At 33.7% G+C, this 27,993-nt stretch overlaps 2 protein-coding genes across 3 annotated transcripts in view; both read left to right on the top strand.

Moving 5' to 3' along the window:
* The first annotated feature begins 248 nt into the window (after window positions 1-248).
* Window positions 249-20,803, top strand: LOC132194665 (transmembrane channel-like protein). Of its 2 annotated transcripts, none has more exons than XM_059616091.1 (18): window positions 249-416; window positions 4,978-5,158; window positions 5,207-5,405; window positions 6,646-6,889; window positions 7,411-7,599; window positions 7,660-7,901; window positions 9,178-9,369; window positions 9,467-9,715; window positions 9,774-9,843; window positions 9,903-10,094; window positions 11,548-11,807; window positions 12,774-13,068; window positions 13,360-13,597; window positions 14,796-14,917; window positions 15,652-15,818; window positions 16,471-16,767; window positions 17,309-17,712; window positions 18,372-20,803. In XM_059616091.1, the coding sequence occupies exons 1-18, from the start codon at window positions 291-293 to the stop codon at window positions 18,761-18,763; spliced, it is 4,059 nt and encodes a 1,352-aa protein (XP_059472074.1). In that variant the 5' UTR covers window positions 249-290; the 3' UTR covers window positions 18,764-20,803. The 2 variants fall into 2 exon arrangements, with proteins under 2 accessions (XP_059472074.1, XP_059472075.1); XM_059616092.1 differs by lacking the exon at window positions 249-416 and adding an exon at window positions 1,529-1,639.
* Window positions 20,804-21,725: 922 nt separating this feature from the next.
* The window catches only part of LOC132194697 (laminin subunit gamma-1), a 37,416-nt gene continuing 31,148 nt past the window's right edge, over window positions 21,726-27,993 (top strand). The window contains exon 1 of the mRNA XM_059616140.1: window positions 21,726-21,894. Within this exon, the coding sequence (XP_059472123.1) occupies window positions 21,736-21,894 (159 nt within the window). The 5' untranslated portion in view covers window positions 21,726-21,735. The remainder of the gene's footprint in view (window positions 21,895-27,993) is intronic.

Below are 27,993 nucleotides of genomic sequence, written 5' to 3'. Positions count from 1 at the left end.
AAAATAAATTGTTCCATTAACGGCGAGGAATTTTTATTTAAAGGGTTAATTACACAAAACAAAGGAACTTTCGCTGTCTCTCGTAAACAAGGAAGGCGTGGTTTGCGGAAGCATCAGAAAAATTAAGCAAATTAGCCGGGCTTAATTGGAGGCAGGGGCGCGAGGGTGGGGTTGTTTTTAGCCACAATATATACATATAAACACGCAATTAAGCAGAACTCGCTCATTTGGGCGCGATGGGTGACGACGAGAGCAGGCACGTCGCCGGGGGACGCAGCCGGAGCCCGTCGATGGGGGTGGCGGCCCTCGGCAGCAAAAGCCCCGACCGCAGGGGCTCCAACCTGGGCATCCTCAGGCTGGACATCAACAAGCCGCGAAGGAGTTCCGGCTCGTCGGTCGAGTTCCGAGACCTACAGGTGGGTGCGGCCGTGATTTGTCAATTATATCCGTCGCAATTAAAATCAGCAAACGATTAATTAAGGATTCTGAATAATGATAACTTTTTCAGTTTTCTCACATGCATGTTTTGATTGGAAAAATGTTTAAATTAGAAACAATATGTCAAAATAATAATACTATTTTATCGTAATAAAAAATCACAATCAGAACAGGCAGAGCAACGTTTAGTAGAAACTAACAAAAAAATTATTTATTCATTTATTCTGCATTCAGATACAATAAAAACACAACATCTTAATTACGTCATGTAAAAAAGATTACAAATTAATTTAACCATTCTTATAACATTTATAATAAAGAATAATTTGTTATTTCTGTTGTTTAAAATTAATTTAAAATATTAATTTTTAAATTATTATATAATTTTAATTAAATTTATATAAATTGAAAACAACTGCATTAGATTCCGCCAGAATGAATTAAATTTATGAGATATAAGATAATTTTTTAACCAAAAAATAAATAAATTATACCAATTTGTAAAATGAGTTACCAATCAAAATTGACTCCTCTTCTATGTTCGTGATAGGTGAACTATTTTATAACATTTATTTTCTATAGTAAAAAAAAATAGCCACATTCCTGACATTACAAATTAGATTTCAGATTGAATTAGGAAACTGTCCGAGTCAAAATTAGCAAAAACTGTTGATCGTAGTTGGCTGCTGTGGTGCAACAACGCGGGAAGAATTAAGTGTGTCAAGAAATGCGATGCACGAGCAGGATTTATGCTGGCGCGCCTTAATGGCCTTTTCCGACTTTCCAAATTAGAGAAGCGCGCGGCCGAAATTGCGGCTAATATCCGGCCTCCGTGTATGTGCACTTTGGCCATTTTTTCCTCCTCCTCCTCGGCGCCGCCAACGCACGCCATTCCGGAGATTGGAAAGTAACACGCAGGGTGTGGTGCTGCCCGCCCGCGTCCTTTCTTTCTTTTCCATTCTTTCTTGAAAGGCGCGACCCCTCCTCGCGCTCCGGCTGGCTTTTGTGTGTGTTTTTCCAATTGCTCGGCGGTGACCACACATCGGTCCCGCAGCTCCTTCTAATCGCACACCACTTGCTAAATGGACCTGTTGGGGTCACCGAGCTAACACAGAGTGCTGACCCGTCGCCAGGGGTGAGTCCAGAAGGGGGAAAAAGCCACAAGTGACAGGCCCAGTATCAAGATTGCGAGCAAATATTTGTAGGTATTTCTTTCTCCCCTTGAAAGGAAGCTAAAATTTTGTTCTTTTTTTCTATATTGTAAGAAAAAAAATTGATCTAAATCTGTACTAAAACTTATAAGATATTAATTGATTTACATAGTTTCCAATTTTTTTTAGGAAAATGTTTTTTTCTGCGCATAATTGACACATTTTTCTTTCAAGAAAAGATTAAAAATTAGCAATTTGTTGAAAAAAAATTAAAAAAAGAATAAATTCTGAATAAAATTTTTAATTTTTAGGCAATTTCTGATAAAAATTATTCATTTCTAGACTAATGAAAAAAGTCGTGAAATCAATGAAATAAAATGATGGTTTATTTCGCATTATAAATTGTATGAAAATATACATATTCAAGATGTTGAAATTCCAAAGTCGATTTAATAAGCATATTTACATGAAGTTTTGACTGTTTTGAAATAGATTAATGGTTACATATTAAAATTTACAAAATTTAAAAATTAAAACAAAATATGCATTGTATCTTAAGTTTGTGCGGAAGTTAAATTTGTGAATTATTGAAATTTAATTATTTATTTAATTTTTTCATTGATTTAATTATATTTTTCTTATATATTGGCTTATTCTCTTCCATTCAAGTAACAAAATCCAGGTGTTTAAAAAGAAATTCCAAATAGTCGATTTTAGATTTTAGTTTAAATTAAATTTTTTACTTTCAAATTTTTTATTTTTTAGATCAATCACATTTCACAAAGATCCATTGTCATTGGCACCAGATTGTAGTTAATAACAAATTACAAAAATTGAAAACAACTTTTAAAGTATTTTCCTTTGCAAAAGAATTTGTTTTCAATTTATACGTTTTTGATTAGGTTTCTTTCGACTCGTTTGATGTTTTGCCAGCTTTTGAATATTTTGGTGCTCGAGCTTACAAGGGTGATTAATTATTTTCGAAAGCAAAAGCGAGTTGTGTCGTCCGCGAGCACACGCTGATTAATCTGCAAATCACGTTGTTTGTCGGTCTTGTGCTCATGTAGCATAACTGATTGCGAATTCGGGTAGTTCTCCTGGTTGGCGTGCGCTTGCGAGACCATAAATCACTTTTCCATGCAGCTCTGATGAAATTTTAATTCCATTACGCAGCGCCGCTCGCAGCTAATTATTTGTCAGCGTCCAGCAACAGCAAAAGCCACTGCGCTTTATAATTCTCTTTCAATCCACTTTGTCCCGATTAATTGAACCACAGAAAAAGCAAAAACTCGTATTTACATCTTTCAAGTTTTTGTGTTTGTTTCAATTGAAAAACTCAATTTAATTTAATGATATTTGAATATGTCTTAATTAATGTAAGCTGCTTAATTTCAAATTGAAAAAGGTAATATCAAACTAACCCTGAAATTTTCCAATCATTGTGAAACTCTGGTTTTCTGGATTTCATAATACTAGCAATAAAGTAAAAAAATTAATTTTTTATTTGTAATAATTTATTTAAAAAAATAAAATCAGTTTAAATATAAATATCTAAACCAAAATACAAATAGTTTTATAGTTAAAAAATTTTAAAAATATCAAATAATAAAGTTAAAATTAATTCAAATTTTAAAAGATATTAATGTAAAAAATTTTTTTTATAAAAAAATATATGTATATTCTTTTTATTAGATTATTTTTTAATGAACAACTTGAAATTTCTTTTGATATGCATAATATGTATTGGAAACCATTAAGTAAACCTTGATTAAAAGCCACCTCTCGTCAAGTACCAAGCATATCAAAGGGAAATGCACGCTTGGAAAGCAAAGTTGGAACAACTCTCGTTGAGAAAATCTGCGCCCTGAAGCAAACTTTGCTTTTATGCAAGACGCGCTCTAATTGCAAGATAAGAAGTGGCTGCATTCATTTGTGCAAAGCTGATGAAATTAATCTCGTCTTCCTCCAGCATAACCTTCTTCTTCTTTGTGCTATGCAACCTGCGTGACGTTTGTGCGCCACCAGGCTGCATACATACATAGCGCGGCCGCTCATTTCATTATCTATAGCGTTTCTGTAGCGTGTGCGCCGCCTTAATAAAACGACGAAACGAAACCACCGCACCTCTATATTCCCTTCTCGTGTTTATGAGCTCACGGCAAACTTGCTCGCTCGCTCCGAACAAATTAAAATTTCTGCTCTGCGGACTGTCTATATCTCTGCCGCAGTTTTCCCGTGTTACATTTGTTTAATTCTTCTTGTTTCCTCCTCGTATGACAAATAATACAATATTTATTTGAAACCGAGAAAACTGACTGAGTTTTGTGATACAATAATTATAAAGGATGGCATTTATAATTGCAAATTATAGCCTACAATTACTTAAAAAAATTGTTAAGTGTTTTATTATATGTTCAAATTGTTTATGATCAATTTTATTTTTGATGAAAATTTCTTTACAAGAAAGGAATTTTTTTAAGAAATCGCTAACACCTCTAGTAACCTTTTTGCTAATTGTAAGACGCAAGATAGAAAGAGTCTGAAAATTTTAAATTTCGTAGTAATTTTCAAATTTTATAGCCAAATCCAAGTGATTCAATTATACGAGTGGAAAATCGAAACGAATTTTTTATTATTGGTTTTGTAGCTGGAAGAAATTTTGTCTGCTTAATTGAGAATATTGGGAAGCTGGAATGGTCTCATTGTTGAATTGCAAAGAAGTACAAATCGTTAAAATAAATTGTTAAGAAAATAATTATTATATAAGATACAAACCATGAAAACTCTGTGACAGGCAAATTGAGGAAAACATGTCGCGCTTTACATTGCGCACATGTCCAGTTCTCATTTTTAAATTATTAAATACAATGTGTTCATATACCTGCGGTTATTTTTATGACAAACACAAGAATTAAAAAAGTTACTTCTAAGAGAGGTGTTTAATATTACAAAATTTTAATTGTGTTATTTAACATTTTAATGTTTTATATATGTACATACAAGAATTTTTACATAATATGTTTTTAATAAAAAAAAAATATAATATTATTTTTATTTATTTTATTTTTTAATTGAGAAAACCATTATCATTTGCAAGAAAAAAAAAATATGTAATGACAAATGCTCTAAGCCCGTAAAAATGGAAAATAAAATTTTAAATAATTTATATATAATTAAGCCTGTTTTTATTACAAATTATTTAATGCAAAGATTACTAATCTTACTTTTCTCAACCCTTATCGGGCTTGTCATTTTTCAATTGAAAGCCAAATATATTACATGACCATTATTAATAAAATTGAGCATTTCAGCGTTTTCTCATTGAATAATTCATTAATAATCCAAAAATATTAATTGTTTCACAATTTTTCTTGCACGGAATGTGCAGGTTGGGCCTTCGTCACCGCAGCCGTCGGTGGACCGACTGTCGGTGTCTTTTGCAGTTGGCGGCGTTGATGACTCGTGCGAGCAGCGCAGCGACCGGTCCGACACCTCGATCAAAGGGTTGCGAGGCCTCAGCCCGTACGACATGACCTCCGAGAGGGTGCACTTTGACAAAGAGCGCCACGGTGCGTATAAAGACTAATTGGGGCTCTTGAGCATTTTTTACTCCGCAGAGGACGATGCGGGCGAGGAGGGCGTCGAGGAGGACGACGATTACTCGGCCAGCATGAACGCGATCATCCAGCGACGAAACTCGTCGCGGCGGCCGAGCAAACGGAAAAGCCGCAGGACGTCGTCGCCCTTCGCGGCGGCCGACGCCGACAGCGGCCAGTCGCGCCGACGCTCCTCCGTTTTCACCACCAGCTCGGTCGAGTGAGTTTTCGCTTCTTGTTGATTCGGCGAACGTAATTGTGAGGTCATTTTACATTCGGATCACTCCTAGTGAGAGAAGCAAACAACAGGGATGAAAGGGTTAACTTGCCTGTTATTTAAATGTTAAGGGGAAGAAACTACAAAAATTGCTTTTTAAATTAAACTGGTAGTTATTTCTCAGCTCAACCAAAAAAGTATAAGCTATTTATTTTTATATTGAATTAAAATATCTGATTCAATGGGCTAAATCACTCTTTTTATTTTGACAACCGGAATTAATAAAACCGTTATCTTCTTTGGGTATATTCATTGCAATTATAGATATTGTCAGAAATTCAATGGATAGTCAATTTATTTATATCTTATAAAATAAAATAAAAATGTAATAATTAAAGTATTTAATGTTATTACTTAACTCGACTAAACATATTATTATTTTTATATTTTATTTATTATTTTTTTGTAAATATAAATATAATTTATTTAATATTTTTTTATTTAAATCTTATTAACATAAAATTTATACACTGCAAAAAAATTAGTAAATATCATAATTTATACTAACAATACAAAGTCAGATTGAATATTTTGTACATATGCATTCTTACAAATATAATAGAGCACTTTCACTTGGTGTTGGCTTCAGTATATTATAATGTATCTTAATGTATCTTATTGCTCTCAATAAATGTTACGAATGAGAGAAAATTCTGTGGTCAGGAAATAATCTCTTAATTCACACGATAATGAAAGAGGAACAACACGAGTTTGTTACTTTTTTTAGTTTATAAGCCAGAAAGAAATTATATATTTTTTGCTGACTGTAGTTTGAAAACCAAAAAGATTACTTTGAATTATTCACAATGTCAAATATCGTATCATTGAAGTTCACTAAATTTAATAAAAACTCTCTCGCAATCGTGGGCAAAAATTTAAAGCTAGAAAATTTATTTTTAAACTGAATTAACATCAACAACAAATCATGATATTAATTATGAAATGTTAAATACATTTGAATGATGCATGTGACCTACATTTTATGACTTAATTTGAGGATTTAATCTGATTTAATGAAAAATCTTTGTATTAAGTTCCTCGTGTTTTTACTTCAAGTTTATTTTAAATTTAGCTTGAATCGTACCCACAAAAATTATACATAATTTTGGATTAGGAAATACAATTTTCATATTACTTTTCATCTTAAATATTTTGTATCGATTTTTTTGCAAATTTTTTTAAGGACGGGTGTGAGTGGCGAAGATGGAAGCGGCGCGAACCAAGAGCAAATTTTCGAGCGGCTTCGTTTGCACAAGGAAGTTCTGCAAAGCGCTCGACACCAGCCGTGGCCGATGCGGCGAAAGATGAAGCTCGTGCGACAGGCAAAGGGTTACATTCGGCGGCACGAAGGTGCTTTGCAGGAGCGACTGGCCCACTCGAGGAACACCAGGGATTTGGCAGCCAGGGCGCAACTCCTCCTTCTCAAAGTAGGAAACTATAAAAAAAAAAATATTTTTATACAATTAATTAATTTAATAGAGACATTTCATTTTCATTTTAAATATGTAATATAGCTAACTTTAATGTATGTATAATAAAGTTCAAAATTCTATATTATCAGGGTATCAGGGATTATTACGTAAATCATGCATAACAACCAATTCAAGACTATTAACTATTGTTAAATTCATATCCCTTCTCCTAGTGTTAGTTAAAATTATACAAAAAAAAACTTAAATATTACAAAAACTAAATTTTTTTCTAACACCATCATTCACAACGATCTTATTAAAAATATTATTAAAACAAAACTGTATATAACATTAAAAATAATTCATAAAATATACAATTTATATCTAAAAAATATAATAATATAAATTTAAGCCAAATTATATTTTAGTTAATTTAAATTTAAAGTAGGATTTCCCTCAGTGGTTTTTGTGAGATGTTTATGGTTTTTCTTACCCTTGATTGTGAAATTCTACTACAAAAATATTTATTTGATTAGTTTTGGCAACATCTAAAGCGGGAGCTTGCAAACTTGCTGAACTACTTGGTGCCGTGGGAGTCGCGAATCAAAGAAATCGAGTCTCACTTTGGCTCGGCCGTCGCTTCCTACTTCACTTTCCTGCGATGGCTTTTCTGGGTTAATCTGATGATCACCATTCTGCTCACCACTTTTGTGGCGGTGCCCGAGGTGAGCACTTTTTTTCCCCATATTCGAGCAGTTTTCCCTAAAAAAAGGAGGAAAATGTAGGTTCTGGCGGCGGACAAGCGAGACGCGTTGGACGATCGTAAGGCGATGCTGCCGGAGGAAAAAGGCAACGCGACCGACATCGCCGTTCTGTGGGACTTTGAAGGGGTTTTGCGTTACTCGCCCATGTTTTACGGCTTTTACTCGAACCGGGTGAAGCAACCGAGCGGCTACAGACTGCCGTTTGCCTACTTCATGACCAGCCTGGCCGTTTACGTTTATAGCTTCGTCGCCACACTTCGGAGGTGAGCAAAACTCTTGATAAAATTTTATCACCTGCGCGTTCGCCCGCAAAATTTCTCCATTCCTGCTGAAAAGCAGTTTTACGGACTCGATATTCTTTTTGTTATTGCAGAAGTTGAATTGAGTTTTCTCGGAAAAAAGTATTTTGTGATCAAGTTGAAAGGTTTTGTACCAATTACACGTTATTTAAGAGCAAACTCAATTTACAGCTTTTGATTTGAGCCGACATTAGTTTTTTTTCCTTTTAAATCATTTTGGGAAAAAATGGTGATTATTGATTACATATAAAATCTTCAAATTTCGTCTGCATTAAAACTTCACATAAATTTTTTGCAAATTTTAGAAATAATTTTGAAAATGTTCGATTAAATTTTCCGTCAATCTAAATTGACTCTGACAAAGAATATTATTTGCAAATTTTTCCCTTATTCAGAAAATTTGATGTAGCTCTGAAGAATATTTCACGGCAAGGATGGACGCGATCTCAAATTTTTGCGATTGCGATCGCGATCTTGAAAATTAAAAATTGTGCGATTGCGATCGCGATCATGAAATTGAAAAATCGTGCGATCGCGATCAAAAACGTTGCGATCATTTGCGATCAAATATTTTTTTTTTTAAAATACATTTCCGAACGGTTTTTTATCAATTGTGATTTCTGAACAAGGAGTCCGAACAAAAATGAACTCCATAAATGGAAAGCCTTAGTTTAAGAAATTCGTCTGTCAAATTACCTGAAATTGACATTTTTTCTTCCAGATTTAACATTAAATTCGCCCAGATTAAGCATAAAAATTGCTTTCCTCGATCGCAAACGATCGCTTGCGATCAACCACCTTTTGCGATTGCGATCGCGATCATCTTTTAAAAAAATGGTGCGATCGCAGTCGCGGATCGCAGATCGCTTTTGCGATTTTGTCCATCCTTGTTTCACGGGAATGAATCTGGAGGATTAAAATTTTTTTAATTAATGATATATTTGAACAAAAGTACACTTGACTTTTCCGCTTCTTTTCTTTGAATATCATAAAATAGTTGTTGTCAAAAATAAAAAACATATATTTTAATTTTTAAAGAATAGATTATTTAGAAAACACTTTTGATGTAAAAAATTTAAATATTAGATGAAAAATACCTTTTTTTTCAATGATCTGATGAATTAAAAATATGTATTTAAATTAACTTTCAAATTGTAAATCACTTTAAAATATGTTTTAAAGAAAATGTTTCCAAAGAATGAAGTTTCTTTTTTACTTTATTCCTGCCTGGTGTTCGTAGAATGGCCAAGAACTCTCGCATGAGCAAACTCTCGGAAAAGGCGGACGAGTGCGTTTTCACTTGGAAATTATTCACCGGCTGGGACTACATGATCGGCAACAAGGAAACTGCGCACAACAGAACGGCTTCCATTGTTCTCGGTTTCAAAGAAGCCCTGCTCGAAGAGAGGGAAAAAGTCAAGGACTCGAGAAAGTAACCATCTTAATTACAAAAGTTTAATGAAAGAAAAACCCTCCACCTAGTTTTTGCACATTTTTTTTTAACAAAAGCTTTGCCCGTTTAATTGCAGCTGGAAACTGATCGCGATCCGCGTCATGGTGAACATTTTCGTGCTGCTGCTGCTCGGCGGGTCTGCCTACGCGGTCGTCGAAATGGTCAAGCGGTCCGAGGAGGCGCACGAGATTGATTCGTGGTGGCGCCAGAACGAGGTGTCGGTCGTTCTCTCCTTAATCACCTACACTTTTCCCACGCTCTTCGAGCTGCTCGGCCTCCTCGAGAATTATCACCCGCGCAAACAGCTCCGCTTGCAATTAGCAAGGTGATAAATGGGCCCCTCGATCGTGCCCGAATTAATGCGCTCACGCCCTCCTTTTCAGGATCATGGTGCTCAACTTGATGAACCTCTACTCGCTCATTCTCGCCCTCTTCGGCAAAATCAGCAAAATGGTCAGCGATTTTGTCGCTCCAATTTTCTTAATTTAAATTGTTTCCTTTTCCAAAATCAGACCGACGAACTGCAGAGTTTGAAGAAAAATGACTCTCTGGCGACTTTTTCAATGGCGATGACGACGACCAGTCCTTTCACGCTAACACCGACTATGGTGCCAATGATGTCCGAATCTGATAGCTCAACTTTAATCTTCGCTGCAGCGAACGTGACAACTCTTTTGTCGTTTTGCCCAGTTGATCTTGTAAAGGTCAGTTTAAAAAAAGAAATACTTTTAAATTTATTTTTGTACATCAGTTAAATGTTAAATTAATTATTATTAATGTTATTGTTGTTTATTTGTCCAAATTTTTAACTTATTTTGTGCAAATTTTTAATTTTTTTTGTTGAATTTAAATCATTTTATTTAAATTTATAATTTTATTATTTCATTTATTAGTAAATATTGCAAATCCTTCTAATTTTTGCATTCAACAATAAAAAGTTATTTTAGGTTGTAAATATAATAGTTCTCTTGCTAGGTTTAATGTATCTTAACAGGAAATATGCTTGCCAAATCTCTGTAGGTAATTTTAATTAATGCACAAATTAAATATAAGAAATAATATGACATTGTAATAATAAATTCACAAAGAATTAGCAACCAGCTCTAGTGAGCAAATTACCGAAACTCTCATGCGAAATATGCAATTAGTGAAATTGCGACCTTGAAAACAAGTAACTCTTTATAGGACGATAAATAATTATAAAAAAGCAAATTATGAAAAGACATGAAGTTAAAACACAAAAATACTTCAATAAAAATATGCATTTCTTTGAAGAAGTTGACCATGATCATGGTAATTATGAAGAAAAATGAGGACAAGCCCGATTTTCTTCATTTCTATAAAAATCTGTATTACATATTAAAAGGAAAAACAAGAAAAAAATATCAAGAAATAGTACAATAATGAGGGCGATCAAAGATCAAATCTATCTTACCTCTCTCATTTTGGTTTTAGATCACCCTCAATTATTATTCTTTATTTCTTTGTGCAAATTGATGAAAAGAACGAATAGATTCGAAATTAATTGACAGATTTTCGTCTTCTGAAATTATTCTTGCTATAACTGTTGGCATTAAAATTTTAAAATTTTCAAATAAAAATAGCCTGTTCAAATTTTTCTCCTGAAATATCCACCAACGCAAAGTTTAGTTAGAAAAATTTGAAACTCTTTATATAAAAAAAAAAATTAAATAAAGTTAAAAATTTCCAAATTAAAGAGTATTTTTCTTGCTCATGAAATAGGGTCGCAGACCGTGACCAAAACTGGTAGAGCCATTTGTGTTTTTTGAAAATAAAAAACAATTTTTCTGCAACGAGGAAAAGCCCAATCTCTTCATTTTCATGATCATCTCCTTGAGTGTCATCTTCTTCAAACAAAATTAAAGAGCTTTACAAAAAATAAAATTGATAGATTTTTAACATCAGGTTTATTTGATTAAAATTTTAGTTAAGTGTGTTGTTGGTTGTATATCAGAAGGCAATTACAGTCTAAATTTAAAATTTGAAATTTACACAGTTTGGATTAATAACTTCTTTTTCACTTTTTTCACTCCGTTTTGTAAATTACTATTTTCACTTATTAATAAACTAGTTCAAATTAACTTGAATAATGTCTACACGGAATCGTGGATTATCTCGACAATCAAAATGTTGCAGGTGCTGGTGGCGTGTACGAGCGCGACGAGTGGCGAAATGCCAACGAGCACCACTCGGCCGACCTCCTCCTCAAGGGGTGGCGACGCGCAAACCACAACAGCAGCGTTTCTCGAGTTCACCCTGCCCGACTCGTTGCGCGTGACGACCGCACAAGAGGGTGGCGAGGATGAGGACCAGCAGCGTCAGACCAACGCCACCACCGACGACGACGACGCCGGCAACAATTACAACTCCACTTGGCCGCAAACCTTCGCCAAGGGGTAATGCTCGTTGATGCCCACAACGCCGGCTTTGCATTAATTGGGGCGAAGCTTTGTTACTCTCTTCATTCCACTCCAAAGTTTCGCTGCGTTTGCTATGCAGATTAAACTATAAAACTCTCTGAAATTTTAATGAAAAATCCTCACACTATACACAAACGCTCAGTAGGAACGGTCCTTGATTAAAACAGATTAAAATAGCAATATAAAAAACTATAAAATATGAAGAAGAAAAATATATTATCATAATTGAAAATAAAAAAAGAAAGTAAGTTATCACATAAGGTGGATTTTAGGAAAAAAATGGGTCAAAATTTTTTGTGTCAATGCCAAATATTAATAAACGAGGGAGTAGAATTTATAAATTTTTATTTATTTTTTATTTACTTCTTCATTTTTTCCAAGTATTGTTGGTTTAAAAAAATGCTTCTATATTTATCAATAATGTATCAAATAATGGATAAAATATAATTTATTATAATAATAAGTTGTTGCTCGCCGACGGCGTTTAATTTATATAAAAAAAGCACTAAACTTATTAATAGGCTGTAATTTGAAATTAACTGATTAACTTCTCATTAAATTTCTTAAAATTGGGATATTTATTTTTGAGAACATTCTGTGATCTATAATAAAATCATAATTGTACATCAAATTGCAAATCAATGGATTATAGGCATGCATCAGTTAAATTGCAATATTACTTAGAATCATGTTCAATATAAATTTTATTTATAATAATCACTTATAAAAATATATTTTAATATTCTCTTGTGCTTAAAGTGAAAATACTTTTTACTAAAAAAATTTAATAAATAAAAATCATTATAAATAAATTTAGTTCTTATTTATAAAAAATTAAATAAAATTGAAATATTTTGTTTTCATGTATCTTAATTAAAAATATATTATATTAATTTTTAAAGTAAATAGTTTAAATAAAAAATTTGTCTTTCTTCATTGAAGGCCTGACGATGAGGGTGACTATTACACCGATTATCACAACTCGACAGTAAATGAGTACGAAAACGGAGGCCAACAGAACACATCAAATGTCACTATAGTGAGGACGACGTCGACGACGCCTCCATCGGTGAGTAAGGTCGACGTGGAATCATTTTTGACCGGCGTTTTGACGAGCTACATGAAGGCGCTGACCACGTACAAGTCAATTAAAGCCACAACCCCCGCTCAGGAAATGACGGCAGAAAACTACGATGAACTGGAGGAGACGAGCACTGTGTCTTGGTCAACAACACTGGTAAAATAATTTGAATTAATTATTTGACCTGTACCAAAAATAAAATAATTATTAAATTTCCAAATTATTCTAATTAGTTTTTCAGTTTTCTTAGATTTAATTAATTTACGTCGTCAAATGAAATTTAATTTGTTTTTCTTACAATAGATTATTATTTTAAATTCAAACAGAACGAGTTTCAAAATTATAAACATAAAACTCTGAAACTATTCTTGTTGTTATTCGCTGCTAATTAAGTTTATGGTCTCGTCATTACAAAGTAATTGTGTGCTCGCTTTTATGCTGTTCCAGGACGACGAGTCGTCAACATGGACCACTTTCGAGAGCTCTAGTTTCTCTGATGGCGGCAACGAGGAAAATTACTGCTACGAGTGGATTTGTCCGTTCCAAGAGGCAGAAACAACCACCGAGCCAGAAGACTTTCCCGACACTCTCGAGCCCCAGCTGGAAAGTGAAACCGAGCTCGAGCCAAACGAGCATGGAACGTCTTCAACGATGCCCACCACTGATAGCGATTTTGAATGCGAGGGTAATTGAGCTTGTGATCTTTCAACCTCTCATCTTAACTGCAAGTGTTCCTTTGAATTAAGAACAAGGGTTTGCAGCAGTGCAGATAATACAAAATTTAATTCAAATAGAACTATCGAATTTCACTTCCATTTTTTACTTCTTAACACAGAAAAGAAATTAAAAAGTGTGAATAAATGTTCATATTTCTATTTTTCCTATTTCCTATTTATTTAAAAAATAAAATATTGATTAACCTTAAGTTTCGTTAAATTGGTTCATTTTAATTTGCTGGTAAGAATGTGACAAATTTAGATTGTGAATTGAGTTTTCATGTTAGCTCTATAAAATTAAACAAATGAAGCAAAAATTTAATTGATATTAGATATTTTTACTGCTCTTATCATTTTAATTGAAAAAATCGAAAAAATATTTACGTAACTTCAACTTATATACAATTGAAATTAAAAATTTCATTTTGCCAACTTTTCAAGTTTTCATCTGCTTTTCAGGATCTCTAAAATGATAACAATTTTATGGGCTTCAGTTTCAGTCAATATTAAAATTACAAGGTTGTTGGTGATTGATAGGGCTGAGCGTTTTAGTCGATCAACTATTTTTTTCTGATCTTCGCAGGATGTTAGGGTTATGAAATGAGCATGAATCATGCAATTTCGAGTTGATTGAGCTAGGGGCAAAATCGACTAAATTGACAAAAATCGACTATTTCAACTAAAAACAGAGTAAAACCGACTAAAATAGCTGAAAAGTCTAAATTTTTTTCCAGAAATTTGAGCTCCAAGACATAAAAAAAATGGTTTTTGGCAATCATCTAAAAATTTCGGACAGACCATTTGGATCATTTCAAGCAAAATGTTTTGAAAAAAAATTCCTCCTTTCCTTAATTCTTAAATTAAATAAAAATCAACTAAATCAGGCTATTTTTGCTCGAAAATCGACTAGAGTCAACTGAATTTGGCCAAAAATCGACAATAAAAGTCGTCTATTTTGACCTTATAAATGGACTAAAACGCTCAGCCCTAGTGCTTGACAATCAATAGTAAAAATGAAAATGAAATTTAAAAATAAATAATTTAACTATATAAAATAATCTTAAAGCATCAATTTATCTCTGTGAAATCCGTTGTTTTCGTCAAATAATTTTACTTGTTGTGGAGTTTTAATTCAATCTTTCTCACACTTGAATTTTTAACTGTCAGATTTTTCCACGCTCTCGCCCGGGAGCGACACTTCTCGTCTGGCCGACCGTCGGAATTTGCGGCGCCTCTGCTGGGAGACCATGTTTGGCCAGGAGCTGGTCAAGCTGACAGTGATGGACTTGGCAAGTAGCGTCCGATAATAATTAACACGTCAAACCGTAATTATAGATGCTCGCGTGTGTTGCCTAATTAGTGCTTGCCCGACGCACACCCCTCGAGATATTACAGCGCACGTGCCTCCTGCTTTAATCCATTATGCGAGAGCGCGCAATATTATCGAATTAGACGCTCGCTCGCAGACGAAAATCATCTTCCTGTAACGCAATAATAATTTGCTGTTTACCCGCGGGCGCCGCCGATAATAATTTGCTCGCGAAACGATCGATCCGTGCAACTTTTAATGAAATGCACAAAACTTTGCAAAGCCCGCATAAAGTGTAAATTGGATTTGAAACGAATTTTTCTTCCAGCTTTCATTCCGTCTAAAAGTTTGATCTACTTTTCGTTTGATGCATGAAAAAACTTCGGTTGATTTGATTTAACACTTTTCTTGACACAAATTAAGCGTAATTTTGGACTTTATTTTTATTTATAATTATTAAATTATATTATGAAAGAAAATTAGATGCAATTGTACGGAACGCTTATAAGAAATTTCATAAATTGTATTAAAAAAACTAAGCTTATTTATCAAATAATGATAAATATTCAGAAATATTCAGATTTTGATACTTCGAAAGCTATTTCACAATTTAAAGAAATCAAAGTTATTATGATAATGATTTTTCCACAATCTTTCTTTCACTAAAAAGCCCAAATGATTTAAAAAAAATTAAAACTTTAATGTTTAATAAAGGTAATGACTGTGGTCACCGTTCTTCTGATCGACTTCTTCCGCGCAATCTTCGTCCGCTTCATGAACAGCTGCTGGTGTTGGGACTTGGAAAAGCAATTTCCGCAGTACGGTGACTTCAAAATTGCAGAAAACATACTACAGCTGGTGCACAACCAAGGAATGGTTTGGTGAGTGTCTGTCTGCCTTTATTTTTAATAGCACTTCTTCTTCTCGAAGAATAATCGTTAAATTAAAGCGCGAGCATAAAATAATTGGGGCACAAACACAAATTGGATAAAGTAATTAAGGAAAATAATTGTTATTACGACATCAAAGGAAATGTAAATAATTCTATAGAGGCTGCGTTGCCCTTTTGATGCAAGGCAACAGTCAAACAGGAAGGTTATGCAACCGGCGCTACTACTATGTCCATCTGGTTGCTCGCTCGCGCACTTCTCTGGCCCGAATCATAAGTTTTTGCTTCCAAATAATTTATATTTTAGTCTTTTTTATAATGTTCATTTTGAATAATAAGGAGCCACGTCAGATACCAATTAAAATCAAAAAGCATTTATTAATGAACAATATTAAAAATGCTAAAATACTGTTTGAAATTTTTTATTAGTTTAGAGATTAAATTCACCAATTTGAAATTCATCAGGTTTAATCAATTTTTAGAAAGATTGATTTAAGTTTATTATTTTGCTTTAAAGACAAGGAAAGGAAAAAACACAAATTTTATGAATATAGAAATAAAATAAATATTTATTTAAACATTTCTTTTAATTTTTTAGTTGAGGATAAATATAAAAACTACTTTTAATCAATTATTCAAATCAGGATGGGGATGTTTTTCTCGCCCGGTTTGCCGGCCCTGAACCTGGTGAAGCTTGTGATGATATTTTACCTTCGCTCGTGGGCCGTCTTGACCTGCAACGTCCCCCACGAGGTGCTCTTCAGGGCATCCAGGTCCAACAATTTCTACCTGGCGTTGCTCCTGACAATGCTGTTCCTTTGCGTGCTGCCCGTGAGCTTTGCTATTGTGTGGCTTGAGCCGTCGTGGCACTGCGGCCCTTTTTCGCAGTACCAACGCATCTACTACATTCTCACTGAGAACATCAAAGCTGCAACGCCAACGTACGTAAAAACCACACAAACTGAATTATTTCCTTTCCTTATAAAAAAGAAGAAAAAACACGAGAAAGAAAAATTGTGATCAAAACATTAATTTAAAAGAATTATAAATTATTTATACTATCAAAAATTTTGAATTCGAATTCATTTTCTCTAAATTTCTGAATTTAATTTTAAATATCTGCTAAAAACTATAAAAGATTACAAAGAAATAGAAACTTATTTTCTGATCATTTGAAATTAAAATTGCAATCGAGCACTTAAAATAAATTACTTTTAAAATATTTCTTTTGACAAAGCAATTTATTTTCATGATAATTTTAGCTAAGAAAAGGAACAATTTAAATCTTTATTTTCAATGATATTTTACTTTTTCCAGCAAATTCACAAAAAATTAAATTTGATTTTTAAAATAAAATCTCCCCACTTATGATTTTAATTTTTGTTTAACTATCCTCTAAATAATATAATCAGAAAAAATAAAAATATTTTCAAAGTATATTCATAAGCTATAAATTAGTAAAAATATTTTCCCTCTTTTTAGGAAATTGCATTTGGTTTTGGATTACGTGGCGTCACCAGGCATTGTGATTCCGATGCTGCTGCTGTTGGTGCTGATAATTTACTACCTGATGTCGCTGACGAGCGCCCTTCGCGAGGCCAACGTCGACCTGAAGATTCAGCTGCGTCGCGAGCGGACCGAGGAGCGGCGCAAGATGTTCCAGATGGTGGACCGAAAGGGTGACGGCGCCGCGCCCAACGGCGGCAACGACGCGCTGCTCTCGCGCTGGCGCAAAATTCTACCCGCAATTCCCAAACAGGCCAATCCGTTTGTGGCCGCCGCCGCAGCGGCCGCCGCGGCCTCCAGGCCGGACACCAAGGAACAAAGTCTCCTCAATGGCGGTGTCAACAAGCAGGGCACGCCTGAGAAAAGCAGCAAAACAGCAGGTGAATTTTTTCTGACAGATAAATTTATTATTAAAATACATATACATACATTTCCTGATCGATACAGGCCTCAAATTAAAAAATTTATTATTTTATCCACCTTTATTGTATTTTATAATATATTATACGCTTATAATGAGATCAAATCTTAGACTTAATAAAATCCTTTAATATTATGTTTTATTTTATATAAGAATAAATTATGAAATTTGATGTTTTAAAGTATGAAATTATGCAGACAATTTATAACCAATGCTATATTTTGAATTTATCATTCCAATCATTTGATTTGCCTTTTGAAAGTGAATATAAATTTTTATTTCAATCAACGTATCAGATAAAAATCGTTAACTATGAGACAAAAATTATGTTTATTCTTCTCAAATAAAAGATTTAAAATAAAACAAAATATATTATTTATTTTAAATTTTTAAATTAATAAAATATCTTGTTGTTAAATATTTTAATAAAACAGAAAAATATTAATTAATAAATATAATAAATTTAAAGTTTTTTTTTTTTAAATAGACATAAAAGATGATCATGACCTATTTTTCTGCCATTCCCATTTTTACTTAATTTTTATTTTTAACTTGATATTAGTTATTATGCTAAATAATAGTAAAAATCCGCTTATAAATTTTTTTTCGTTTCTCCAGAAAAAGGTGTCAAGGCTTTTCGGTCAACCCGGCGTCCGGCAGCGCGCACCGTGTCCGACGAGCAGGACAGCCACGCAGAGGGCACGGACGCCGAGCAGCCCGAGTCTCTGCCGGAAGACCCGTCGCAACAGGGCGGGTCTCGGGCGCCGCTTCGGCACCAGTCGACGATCAAATCGACGGCTTCGACCACTTCTTCAAACCGCGCCGAAATCCCAGTCATCACCATCAGCAAGACCGAGAGCCAGGACAGGTTGCTGGACGCGGCCGCCGAGCCTGGAAAAAGCGCGACTCCCAAAAAGGGGGATGAAGATGCTGAAGCGGAAAGAGAAAACGCAGAGGTTTCCAGAAGAAAGAAAGAAAAAGCTGCAGAGGAAGATGATGAACAGAAATAAGTCTATGATAAAATTGAATTGAAAACTAATATAATCAGGATAAAATTTTCAAAAATTTGTAGTTACGAGAGAGTTTCGAGTTTTGAATTAATATTTCAGGAAGATGATTGATCGGAAGACAAATTTTATAGATTTGATTATATAATTGGATGGAACCTTCTCACTTTCAGAGCAGAAAAACGTTCTCTAAAACTAATTTACGGACAAAATTGTCTGGATCATGTTAATAAAGGACAATATTAAGTTTCTGTGTAGTTTATCTGCATATTTAAATTTGAGGTGTAAAAACAAAATTTCTTGTTTTTTCCCAGGGTTTACAAAAAAAAACTACTTTTCTTGTGCATTAATTGATGATAAATATTTGAAAATAAAACTGATATTGAATTGATAATATAAATTAGGACCAAAAGAATGGACCTTATAATTTATAATAGTAAATCGATGAATCAAACATTTTGAAGTTAAAAATTTCAGGTATATTTAATTATTGATAATAGCATTTATACAATATTTTTTGCAATATTATCTGAATATGTTTTACAAATTTTTAATATTGATTTAAAATGTTGAAAAATTTAGGGCGTTGAAAAAGATAGAAGATTGAGATTTTCGATCCACTTTGACCAAAATATTGCAAAACTTTACTGCATAAATTAGAAGGTAATTGGGTCCAATTCTATGCTACACAAATTTCATAAAACAAAATAACATATTCAAATCCATGAAAATTTGATGTATAAGGTGATTCTCGTCTTACGGGGTTTTGGCCAAAACTAGAAATGCTGCAATGGATTCCAAATGATTCAGATTATAAGATTTGAACTATTGCGTGTTAATGTTTCAAGTATAAAAATGATTTATTATCGCCCCATCGCTTCTTTACAAGGGGCCAAAGTAATGTCCGAAGGTTGAAAACGGGTAAAAATCCACGTTTTTCTACCTTCTTATGCTCGTAACTTTCCATTTTGCAAAGTGAACTATAATTTTCTAGATAGCTTTCGATTCGCCAGAAGATGCAGTATCCAAAAAAAAGCAAAAAAGTATATCTCTTCTGTCATTTTATCACACCCTGAGAAATCAAATTTTTTTAATTTTAATGGCCCATTTATAAATGCTATATCTCTGAGGGTGATAAAATGACAGAAGAGTTATAATTTTGTTGCTTTTTTTCGATATGTACTTTAACATCTTTGAATCGAAAGCTATCTAGAAAATTATAGTTTACTTTGCGAAATGAAAAGTTACGAGTATGAGAAGGTATAGAAAAACGTTGATTTTTACCCGTTTTCGACCTTCGGACATTGCTTTCGGCCCTTGTAAAGAAGCGATGGGGCGAAAATAAATCATTTTTATACTTGAAAAATTAACACACAATAGTTCAAATCTTAAAATCTGAATCATTTGGAATCCATTGCAGCATTTCTAGTTTTGCCCAAAACCCCGTAGAAGAATCACCTTAATTTGAATTCTGTTGTCATGGAAGCAAAAAACTTAAATGCAATATTTATTTTCTGCTTGGTCTCATTGTCCGCACACATAATTGTCGCATTAACATATATAAGCATTAATGTCCGGCCAAGTTGTTTAGCATTATTATCACGCCTACGTCATACACATCATGTTTATGTCTGCAGTCAGTCTCTCTGTCTTTCTATGTAATTGAAGGATGGTCTTGTGTGTTCGTGTATACGATTATTTTATGTACACTGCACAGCACATGCCTGTTGTTTCCACTTTGTATCGCGCGCAGTGAGTTGAAGCGAGAAGCGCAGGCAGATGCATCTCCGTCAGTGTAATATATATTTTCGAAAGAGCGCACATCTGGAGATCCGAGGAGCAAAAAGACCAAAACCGACAGAGAGCCGCCTTGTGTGGTGCGCGCCTTTGAAAAAAAGAAAAAAAACATGAGAGCAGATCGACCGACGTGGGAAGGAAATGCGCTCACAGCTCACAAGAAACTCTTTTAATTATGTAATATCTAAGAATTGGAATTGGCCAAGAAACGTCACTAAAAAATTTAAATTACGAATTCAAAATTAATAATTAATTCTTGTTGTATTGTGAACGAAAAATAAAAAATTTGATAATTAATTGATCATGCTTGCAAATTAATTTTGGTGGTTTTATCCTAAAGAGACAGTTTCTTTATAAATTATTTAAAAAAAAAGTTTAAAATTTTTTAAAACATCACATCTTTATACCTTATCAGAGCTAAATGCATCAGTTTGTCGAAGCCTTTGCTCGGCGCTTCCTCGAATATTGAAAGCGGAAAGGCAACATCCTTTCACTCTTGATATGGAGCCTTAATTTAGAGGCCTTGCAATAGATTTCATTAAAAATATGGAATTCAGTCAAATTTAATTCAAAACTGTTATTAAATTTATTCTTCGTGGGCAATACAAAAAAAAATATAATTTGTAAAAAATAATTAAAAGTAGCATAATGTCTGTAATAACGCCTCCTGTTTAATATGAATTGATCCTAATTTGATCGTGCTAAATTTCATTGGTAATCTTGGGCTTTTTTTAAAAAACCTGCTACAGTAAATAAAACAGTGAAAAACTTTAATGAATTGAAACATGGCAACATTATTCAATGAATACATGAAATGAGTGTTTTTATTTAAATATTTAGAGCCGATTTTTCAATATTTTGAAATAAATTTCGTCATCAAATGCACATAAGATAATAAAATACTAATAAAATAAATGTAAAATTTACAAATAAAACAAATATAAAAAAAAAATCATATGAAAAAAATTAATTTCTCAAAACTAAACGAAAATTTTTTTTTTTATTTTTGTATATAATATTTATATTAAAACAAATTATAATGATGATTTTTGAGTTGAATAGTAAATTGGTTTGCGGCGCGAGGCGCAACAAGTGTGCTGCGGGTGGCAGCAGCGTCGTCGACGCGCTCTCATCTGTGGACCTCTCGAGGCCTCCAGTCGGTGGCGGGCAGGCGAAGCATGCGGAGTAGGTGGCGAGCAAGTGATTTTCCCGGCGGGTGCCTGGCCGTGGCCCTGGTGCTATGCACGTGTTTGACCGGCCCAGATGTGGCCTGGGCCCAAGTGAGGGCGCCCGGCACCGGAGCCACCAAGTGCTACGACGACCAAGGAAAAGCGCAGGTCAGTTTGCAAAATGAATTATTTTCTAAATTCATTATTTTTTTTCAATTCATAATGTAATCAAAAACTTCGTAAATTCGATCAATTCATTTGATTTTTCTAATTTAATTGGATTTTTCTAAGTATTAAATTTTTTTTCTGTATTAATATTCTCCGTTGGTACTTTCGTATGAAAAATAGCTTTGAATAAATTCCAAAGCTTTTTGGCAATTTGTCAGGAGAGAGAAAAATATGTGCACGCCCACCCTGAAGGCAAGTAAATTGATTCGCAATTTGCAAAACGATCAGACTTGAAACTGGACCGGCAGACGGCGGGCACATAAATATTTGACCTCGCGACCCCCTGCCAGAAACGATCTCGATCCTTATCAACCGGCGTCCCAAATCACGCGCTTCCTGGCAGCTCTCCTCAATTTTTCTCTCAAAAGTCCAAAACGTAACCTTGAATTAAAGATTTTTGGCTTCATTAAAAGAGCGATAAATTTCTCTAGCTGCAAATGAAGCGTTTAAAGAAAAGTCTCGGTGAATGAAGGAGGTGTTAAAAAGAGACCACCTGTGCTCGGCGAGTGGGCGTCCGACGTGTTCTGTTCAGGGGAAGGACACTTTTATGGCTCTTCATTCACGAAAAGTGCTGCTGCCACATTTGAATACAACCTCGTAAATTATGCGTTTCGCACACAAAACGAGAGACTCTTCCTAGTAAATGCGCTCGTTTCTTTTGTTGCGAAGCGTGAAATACGGACAACAATTAACATTTGAACTTGAACTGCGATTCATTCAAAGCGAGGTCTCGTCATTTTTATTCTGATTTTAAAATATTGTAAAATAGATTCAAATTTTAAATGAAAACTTACCGAAATTATTAAAGAATTAAATTTAATTTTTATTCTCTATCCGAATAAAATAGGAATTGAGAAATCACACTTTTATAAAACTAAAAATAAAAAAATAATGCGGATTTTAGAAAAAATTTAATTGCATAAAGAAAAACATGGGATTGTTTGTGTGAATTTTATTAATAAAATAATTAATCAACTTAATCCATCCCATCCTTTAATTCAACAACTCCTTAAATCGCCTCTCTGCTCCCTTTTGCAAATTTTTTCCGGCTGCCTAAAATTAAATTTATCTCTCTTTAGAGGCGTCGAGAGGAATCCACGTGGCCTTCTCTCTCTCTCTAGGGCTCCATAAATAAATCCGTTTTTCAAAGCTCTCCGACACTTTTGACACTTATATTTGCAGTCAATTTCGAGTCCGACGCTTAAAAATCGCAGCTCGCTCTAAAAGTCGAAAGGCCCGGCTAATAAATACCGCTCTTTAGTTAGGGCATGCGCAAGTGCAAAAATTTATTCGCTCTGCAGCCGTGCGCGATCTTTTCTCATCTCTCTGCTGCCGATGCTGCGAATGAATGGGCCTGTTGTTTTACTCTCGAGAAAAATGAGTGGGAGGACTTGATTCAGAGACGCGCTCTCCGGCCTCGGATGGAGTTTCATCGCGGCACAATCAGTCAGTCAGTCACCAATGTTTGCTCCTCAAATCCAACTTTGTTTAAAATCGAACTTTGGCCACGAAAACAGAAGCACTTTTGTTATTATGGACTGATTTTTCATTCTCATTTGAAATAATTTCCACGGAAAAAAATTTATATTAAATAAAAATTGACCAGAAAAAAATATATTTTGTTTAAATTTTTGGGAATAATTTAGATTTTTTTTTATTTGCAAACAAATTAAGAAAATTTAGAACAAAACTAATCAGGACATTTTAATTACCAAAAAAGATGAATTTTAAATTTTTTAAATAAAATTTTTTATAAGCTTGTCTCAACATAAATTTTGCTCTCACTAAGAAATCTTATCACTTCTTTGCTCAAGATGTTTTGCCATGAATGAACTCGAGCAATACAAGGAATCGAACGGTTTGCTCTCAATTTTAGCGTCGGTCGGAGAAAGAAAGAGATCTCTCTGTTATCTTTCGCCTCCCCCAACCTTCCGGGAGGAGAGTTATCAAAGAACACAGTCACGGCTTCCGCCCTGAAACTTGCACTTGATTTTTCTCAAAGGCAAGCTCAAGTCGATTAGCTTTGGGAACGTAGAATTCACTGATAAAAACTTCATTTTTATGAAAATCGTCAATATTAAAATAAGGCGTCGAAAGCCTTTCTCTTCAGAGCACACGAGCATGGACTTGAATGAATTTGATTAATTAATCTTAATTTTTGTTGATTTTATAAAATTCGTAAAATTGCAGAAACAATGAACAAATTTATACGCTTAATTCTGTGATTTACGGGGATTAAATTTTTTTGTTAAATGTTTTATCTCAGCATTTTCAGAATTTCGCTAAGAAATTGACCAAATATTTTTGCAATATTTAAAAAAAAAGACTACAATAAAATAATAGTTTTTACTTCTAGATTTACATTAAGAAACTCCAAGTTTTAAAGTGCAATTTTTTTAATTTTTTAACAACTGATTTGTGTTGTGGGAAAAACGTAGTCTGGAAAACGCTCTCACATCAAGATTTACTTCTGCTGCAAGTGCGCCGAGTTTGCGATACATTCAGTGATAAATGCTTAATTTTTTCTTGGAATACTTCCAGCAAGTGTTGCCAAAATAACAGCTTTCGGGCGTGCAAGCTCTGCACAATGTCATTGTCGCCAGCGATTCCTGGAACCTTCCTAAATCATAATTTCGGACGAGCATGTGGACGCAAAATCAGCAGCAAAAGCAGACGAAAGAAATTCAAAAATTATTTCGCTGAATTCTTTTTTGAGAATTTAAAACCCAAAGAAACCACTCGAAACGGGAAATAATTAAATTAGTACTTGTGACTAATCGCCCTGACGTGGAATTACGTTCCGAGACAACGAGATATTTGAGACAAAGCCGGTGTAAAAAAGTTAGAAAAATTCCTGTTGTGATAATAAACAATTTTAATTGAGGGCGAAAATTTCCCAAAATTAAAATTCTTTAAAACCACTCGTTGTCTCGGAACGTAATTCCACGTCAGGGCGATTAGTCACAAGTACTAATTTAATGAATTCTTTTTATTTGAAATTTTCTCAAAATTCAGAGAAATTTTTTAAAATGATTTTAAATAGAGATTTATTTCCATTCCTTCGTTGAAAATGTTCGTTTCTGTGAACATAAACATTTTTTCTCCAGCTGAACTTTGAAGCTGCATTTTTGCTTTTGTTGAGGGGATGAGAAGGGATCTTGTGGCCGAGACGAGAGAGCCGAAGTGGAAAGTGGAGGCAAAAACGCACATCTTGACACCAGATGTGATCGAAATACTGCATTCACAACTTCTTCTTTAGCTCTCCAAGGGCCTCTTTCTTTTACGAACATCTTTCGAAAAGATGCACGTTATTTTAACACAACCGAATCCCTCTTTGGCCTCCCTGGAAAGTTAAGAAAGAATTAGCTCCGTATAGGTCAGCGATTTCGATCAGTTCAATTTGCCTCGTTCTTTCCAATTTCAAATCTCGAAGGCGATAAATTTCGTCGGTGCTAAAGCACACGAGTGTATTTCATCGTTTCTATTACAATAGATGACATCTTAGATCTATTAATGGTGGCCGTGAAGTCGCTCTGACGTGACTTTCCGGAGATACAGATTTATTTCAGAGTCATTGGCGTGCTGCGGCTGTCAGACGTTAATAACATTAAAATTCAAGACCGAATGTGTCTGATACAAATCCAAATTTCATTTATATGGGAGTTCTCTATCGGACCCGAACGCAGACACAAAAAAAAACGTCTTAAATAAATATTAAATCTTATTACACATTATATTCATATAAACTATAACATAAAAAATTAAGTAACAGCTTAAAATATATAATGTAAATTTGATAATATTCTATTTTATATATTTAAACTATATCAAACAATATATATTATAAATAATTTTTTTTATAATTTTTAAATAATTTTAAAATGAAATTTTCACAGTTTTAAGCATATTTTGTTTTACAGTTAAGAGAATAGTAGTCTTATTTCTTATCATTAATCATTATTTTTTTTCAATCATATTGGTGAGTTCCCTCCTTAGATATTAAGTTATTCTTAATCAAGATATTTTGTGGGTGTTTCATTGCATTCCAATAATGAGAAACTCAAATTTGTATTATAGATAGAAGAAAAAGATTAATAAATAATTAGGAAAATGGGAACATGTTCAGTGGGTTTCTAGGAGTGCCCCTGCAACTTTTTTGTAAGAAAACTTAAAGTAGATCATAAACAAATTCACGTCCCGAAACATGCAAAATAAAAAAAATCAAACGTATAATAATAAATTTATAAAATGCATCTCTTTTAGCATATTTGGATGTACTGAAATTAATCTTATTTCAAACTTTTTATTGGCACATTAACCGTTGGAAAAATGTCTAAATGCTTTTTAACATGGCGTCTGTCACTTAATGTTGAGCGCATTCCAGAGTGTGATGGAAATTTTTTAAGGGCCACAAGCTGTTGTTGAGGGCGGCCTGACAACAGCTATATGGAAAGAATAATATCACACGAGCAGCGGAGTCGGCAATTAAACTCGGTGGCAGTAGCGAAGATGACATCAGACTTACGTCATGATAATAATTTGTACGCGGATGATACACTTCAAGCTATGATTGTTATCTCTCGAGACTATTAAAATTAAATGGTCTGCTCCTTTTTATAGATGCACAAAATGCCGCCAGCCGCGTATAACGTGAATTTGTGGCAGATATTTATAGCAAAAATATAATAAATTATTTCCGAAAATCTAAATTGAAATGCAAAAATGCATTAAATATTGAAGGTTCTTGATTGAAGAAGTTTTTCATGGTGATATGAATTTTTATAATGTTTGACACAGAAAAAACATACAAAACCCATCAACTTTTCGTGTAGTTATAAAATTTTTCTTCATGAACCATGGAATTGACTAAGATAGAATAGTTTAAAAAGAAATTATTTTAGATTAAAAATTTATACTTTTAATTAATTTTTTTATATAAAAATAGTGTTTTGTATTATGCTAATTAAACAAATTCTATTATAGCGTTTTATCGAAGCAAACAATTTGAAGTCATTCATACAAATCGAGGTTTTTCTATTAGTTGGCGATCGGCGCGGAGACGAAACTCGCTGCAGGCTCGAAACACATAATACCGCCGCTTGCTTTTTTGCTGCGAGAGATGACTTATCTGATAAAGTTTCCTCTTCCTACAACATGCTAGCGAGAAACGCTCATAAAACTTTACAGACAGTGATGCTTCATTGTTTGGTCACGGCTTTTCTCTTAAGGAAATAAATCAACGTCGGCGCACGGCCAGAAACACACACCAGAACTTCCAATGGCCTTTAAACTCTTTATTTTTTCTTCGGAACTCCAAATTTAGGCCGTTTTATTGTAGCAGAGAGATTCCTTTCTTCCAAAAGCTCCTTTCCGACAAGTATTGACAGCAGCTGTTTATTTGACTTTATTTGAATTCAACAATTAATGACTCTTTTATTTTAATTTATTTAATTTTAACTTATTATAATGTTAAGTTATTTTAATTTATTTTTATTTTAATAATAATATTATTGTTATTTAATAATAATAATTTGCTAAAAAATAATATATAATAAATTTGACTTGAAGGGTAACTTCAGGAAATCAAAATAATTAGTAGATTAATTTAAACCCTATTCTATAAATTGTTTGATATTGAACAAGTAGAATTTGGTTGAATTGAGAAATTCAATTGCTTCTGCATCGTCACAATTTGTGTTCTATAAAAAAAAACGTTAATTTTGAATATTCAATTTAAAGATTTGACGGTTTCATGGATATGATTAAATTCTGCAAGTTTTTCAAAACCGTTTAATTTTCATTTCGGTCTTAGGTGGTGGTAAAAATAATTCAAAATCGGCAGAGCACACTCTACTCGAATAATATAACCATTGTGTTTGGAGATGGAATGCAAGCGGGCTATTCATTTGAAACCATAAAGTGGTCATTCGGGTGTGATGGTCATTTAATCCTCTTACCTGCTACGCCTCCTCACAACCGAAAGAAACCTGATTCAAAGAGAGTTTCTTTCTGCTTGGCTCATTCTTCTTCCATTCAACC

The sequence above is a fragment of the Neocloeon triangulifer genome, unplaced genomic scaffold (genome assembly GCF_031216515.1).
Source record: "Neocloeon triangulifer isolate White Clay Creek 2 clone unplaced genomic scaffold, ASM3121651v1 ptg000008l, whole genome shotgun sequence".
Taxonomy (NCBI): domain Eukaryota; kingdom Metazoa; phylum Arthropoda; class Insecta; order Ephemeroptera; family Baetidae; genus Neocloeon; species Neocloeon triangulifer.
Note: the sequence above shows the minus strand (reverse complement) of the source record. Positions and strands in the feature narration are given on the sequence as shown.

Bases quoted from the DNA above. Each gene is read 5' to 3' on its own strand.
- LOC132194665 (XM_059616091.1), top strand. From the start codon at position 291: ATGGGGGTGGCGGCCCTCGGCAGCAAAAGCCCCGACCGCAGGGGCTCC. The intron at 417-4,977 runs GTGGGTGCGGCC...CGGAATGTGCAG, and splicing joins TCGAGTTCCGAGACCTACAG to GTTGGGCCTTCGTCACCGCA. The intron at 13,598-14,795 runs GTAATTGAGCTT...TTTAACTGTCAG, and splicing joins TAGCGATTTTGAATGCGAGG to ATTTTTCCACGCTCTCGCCC.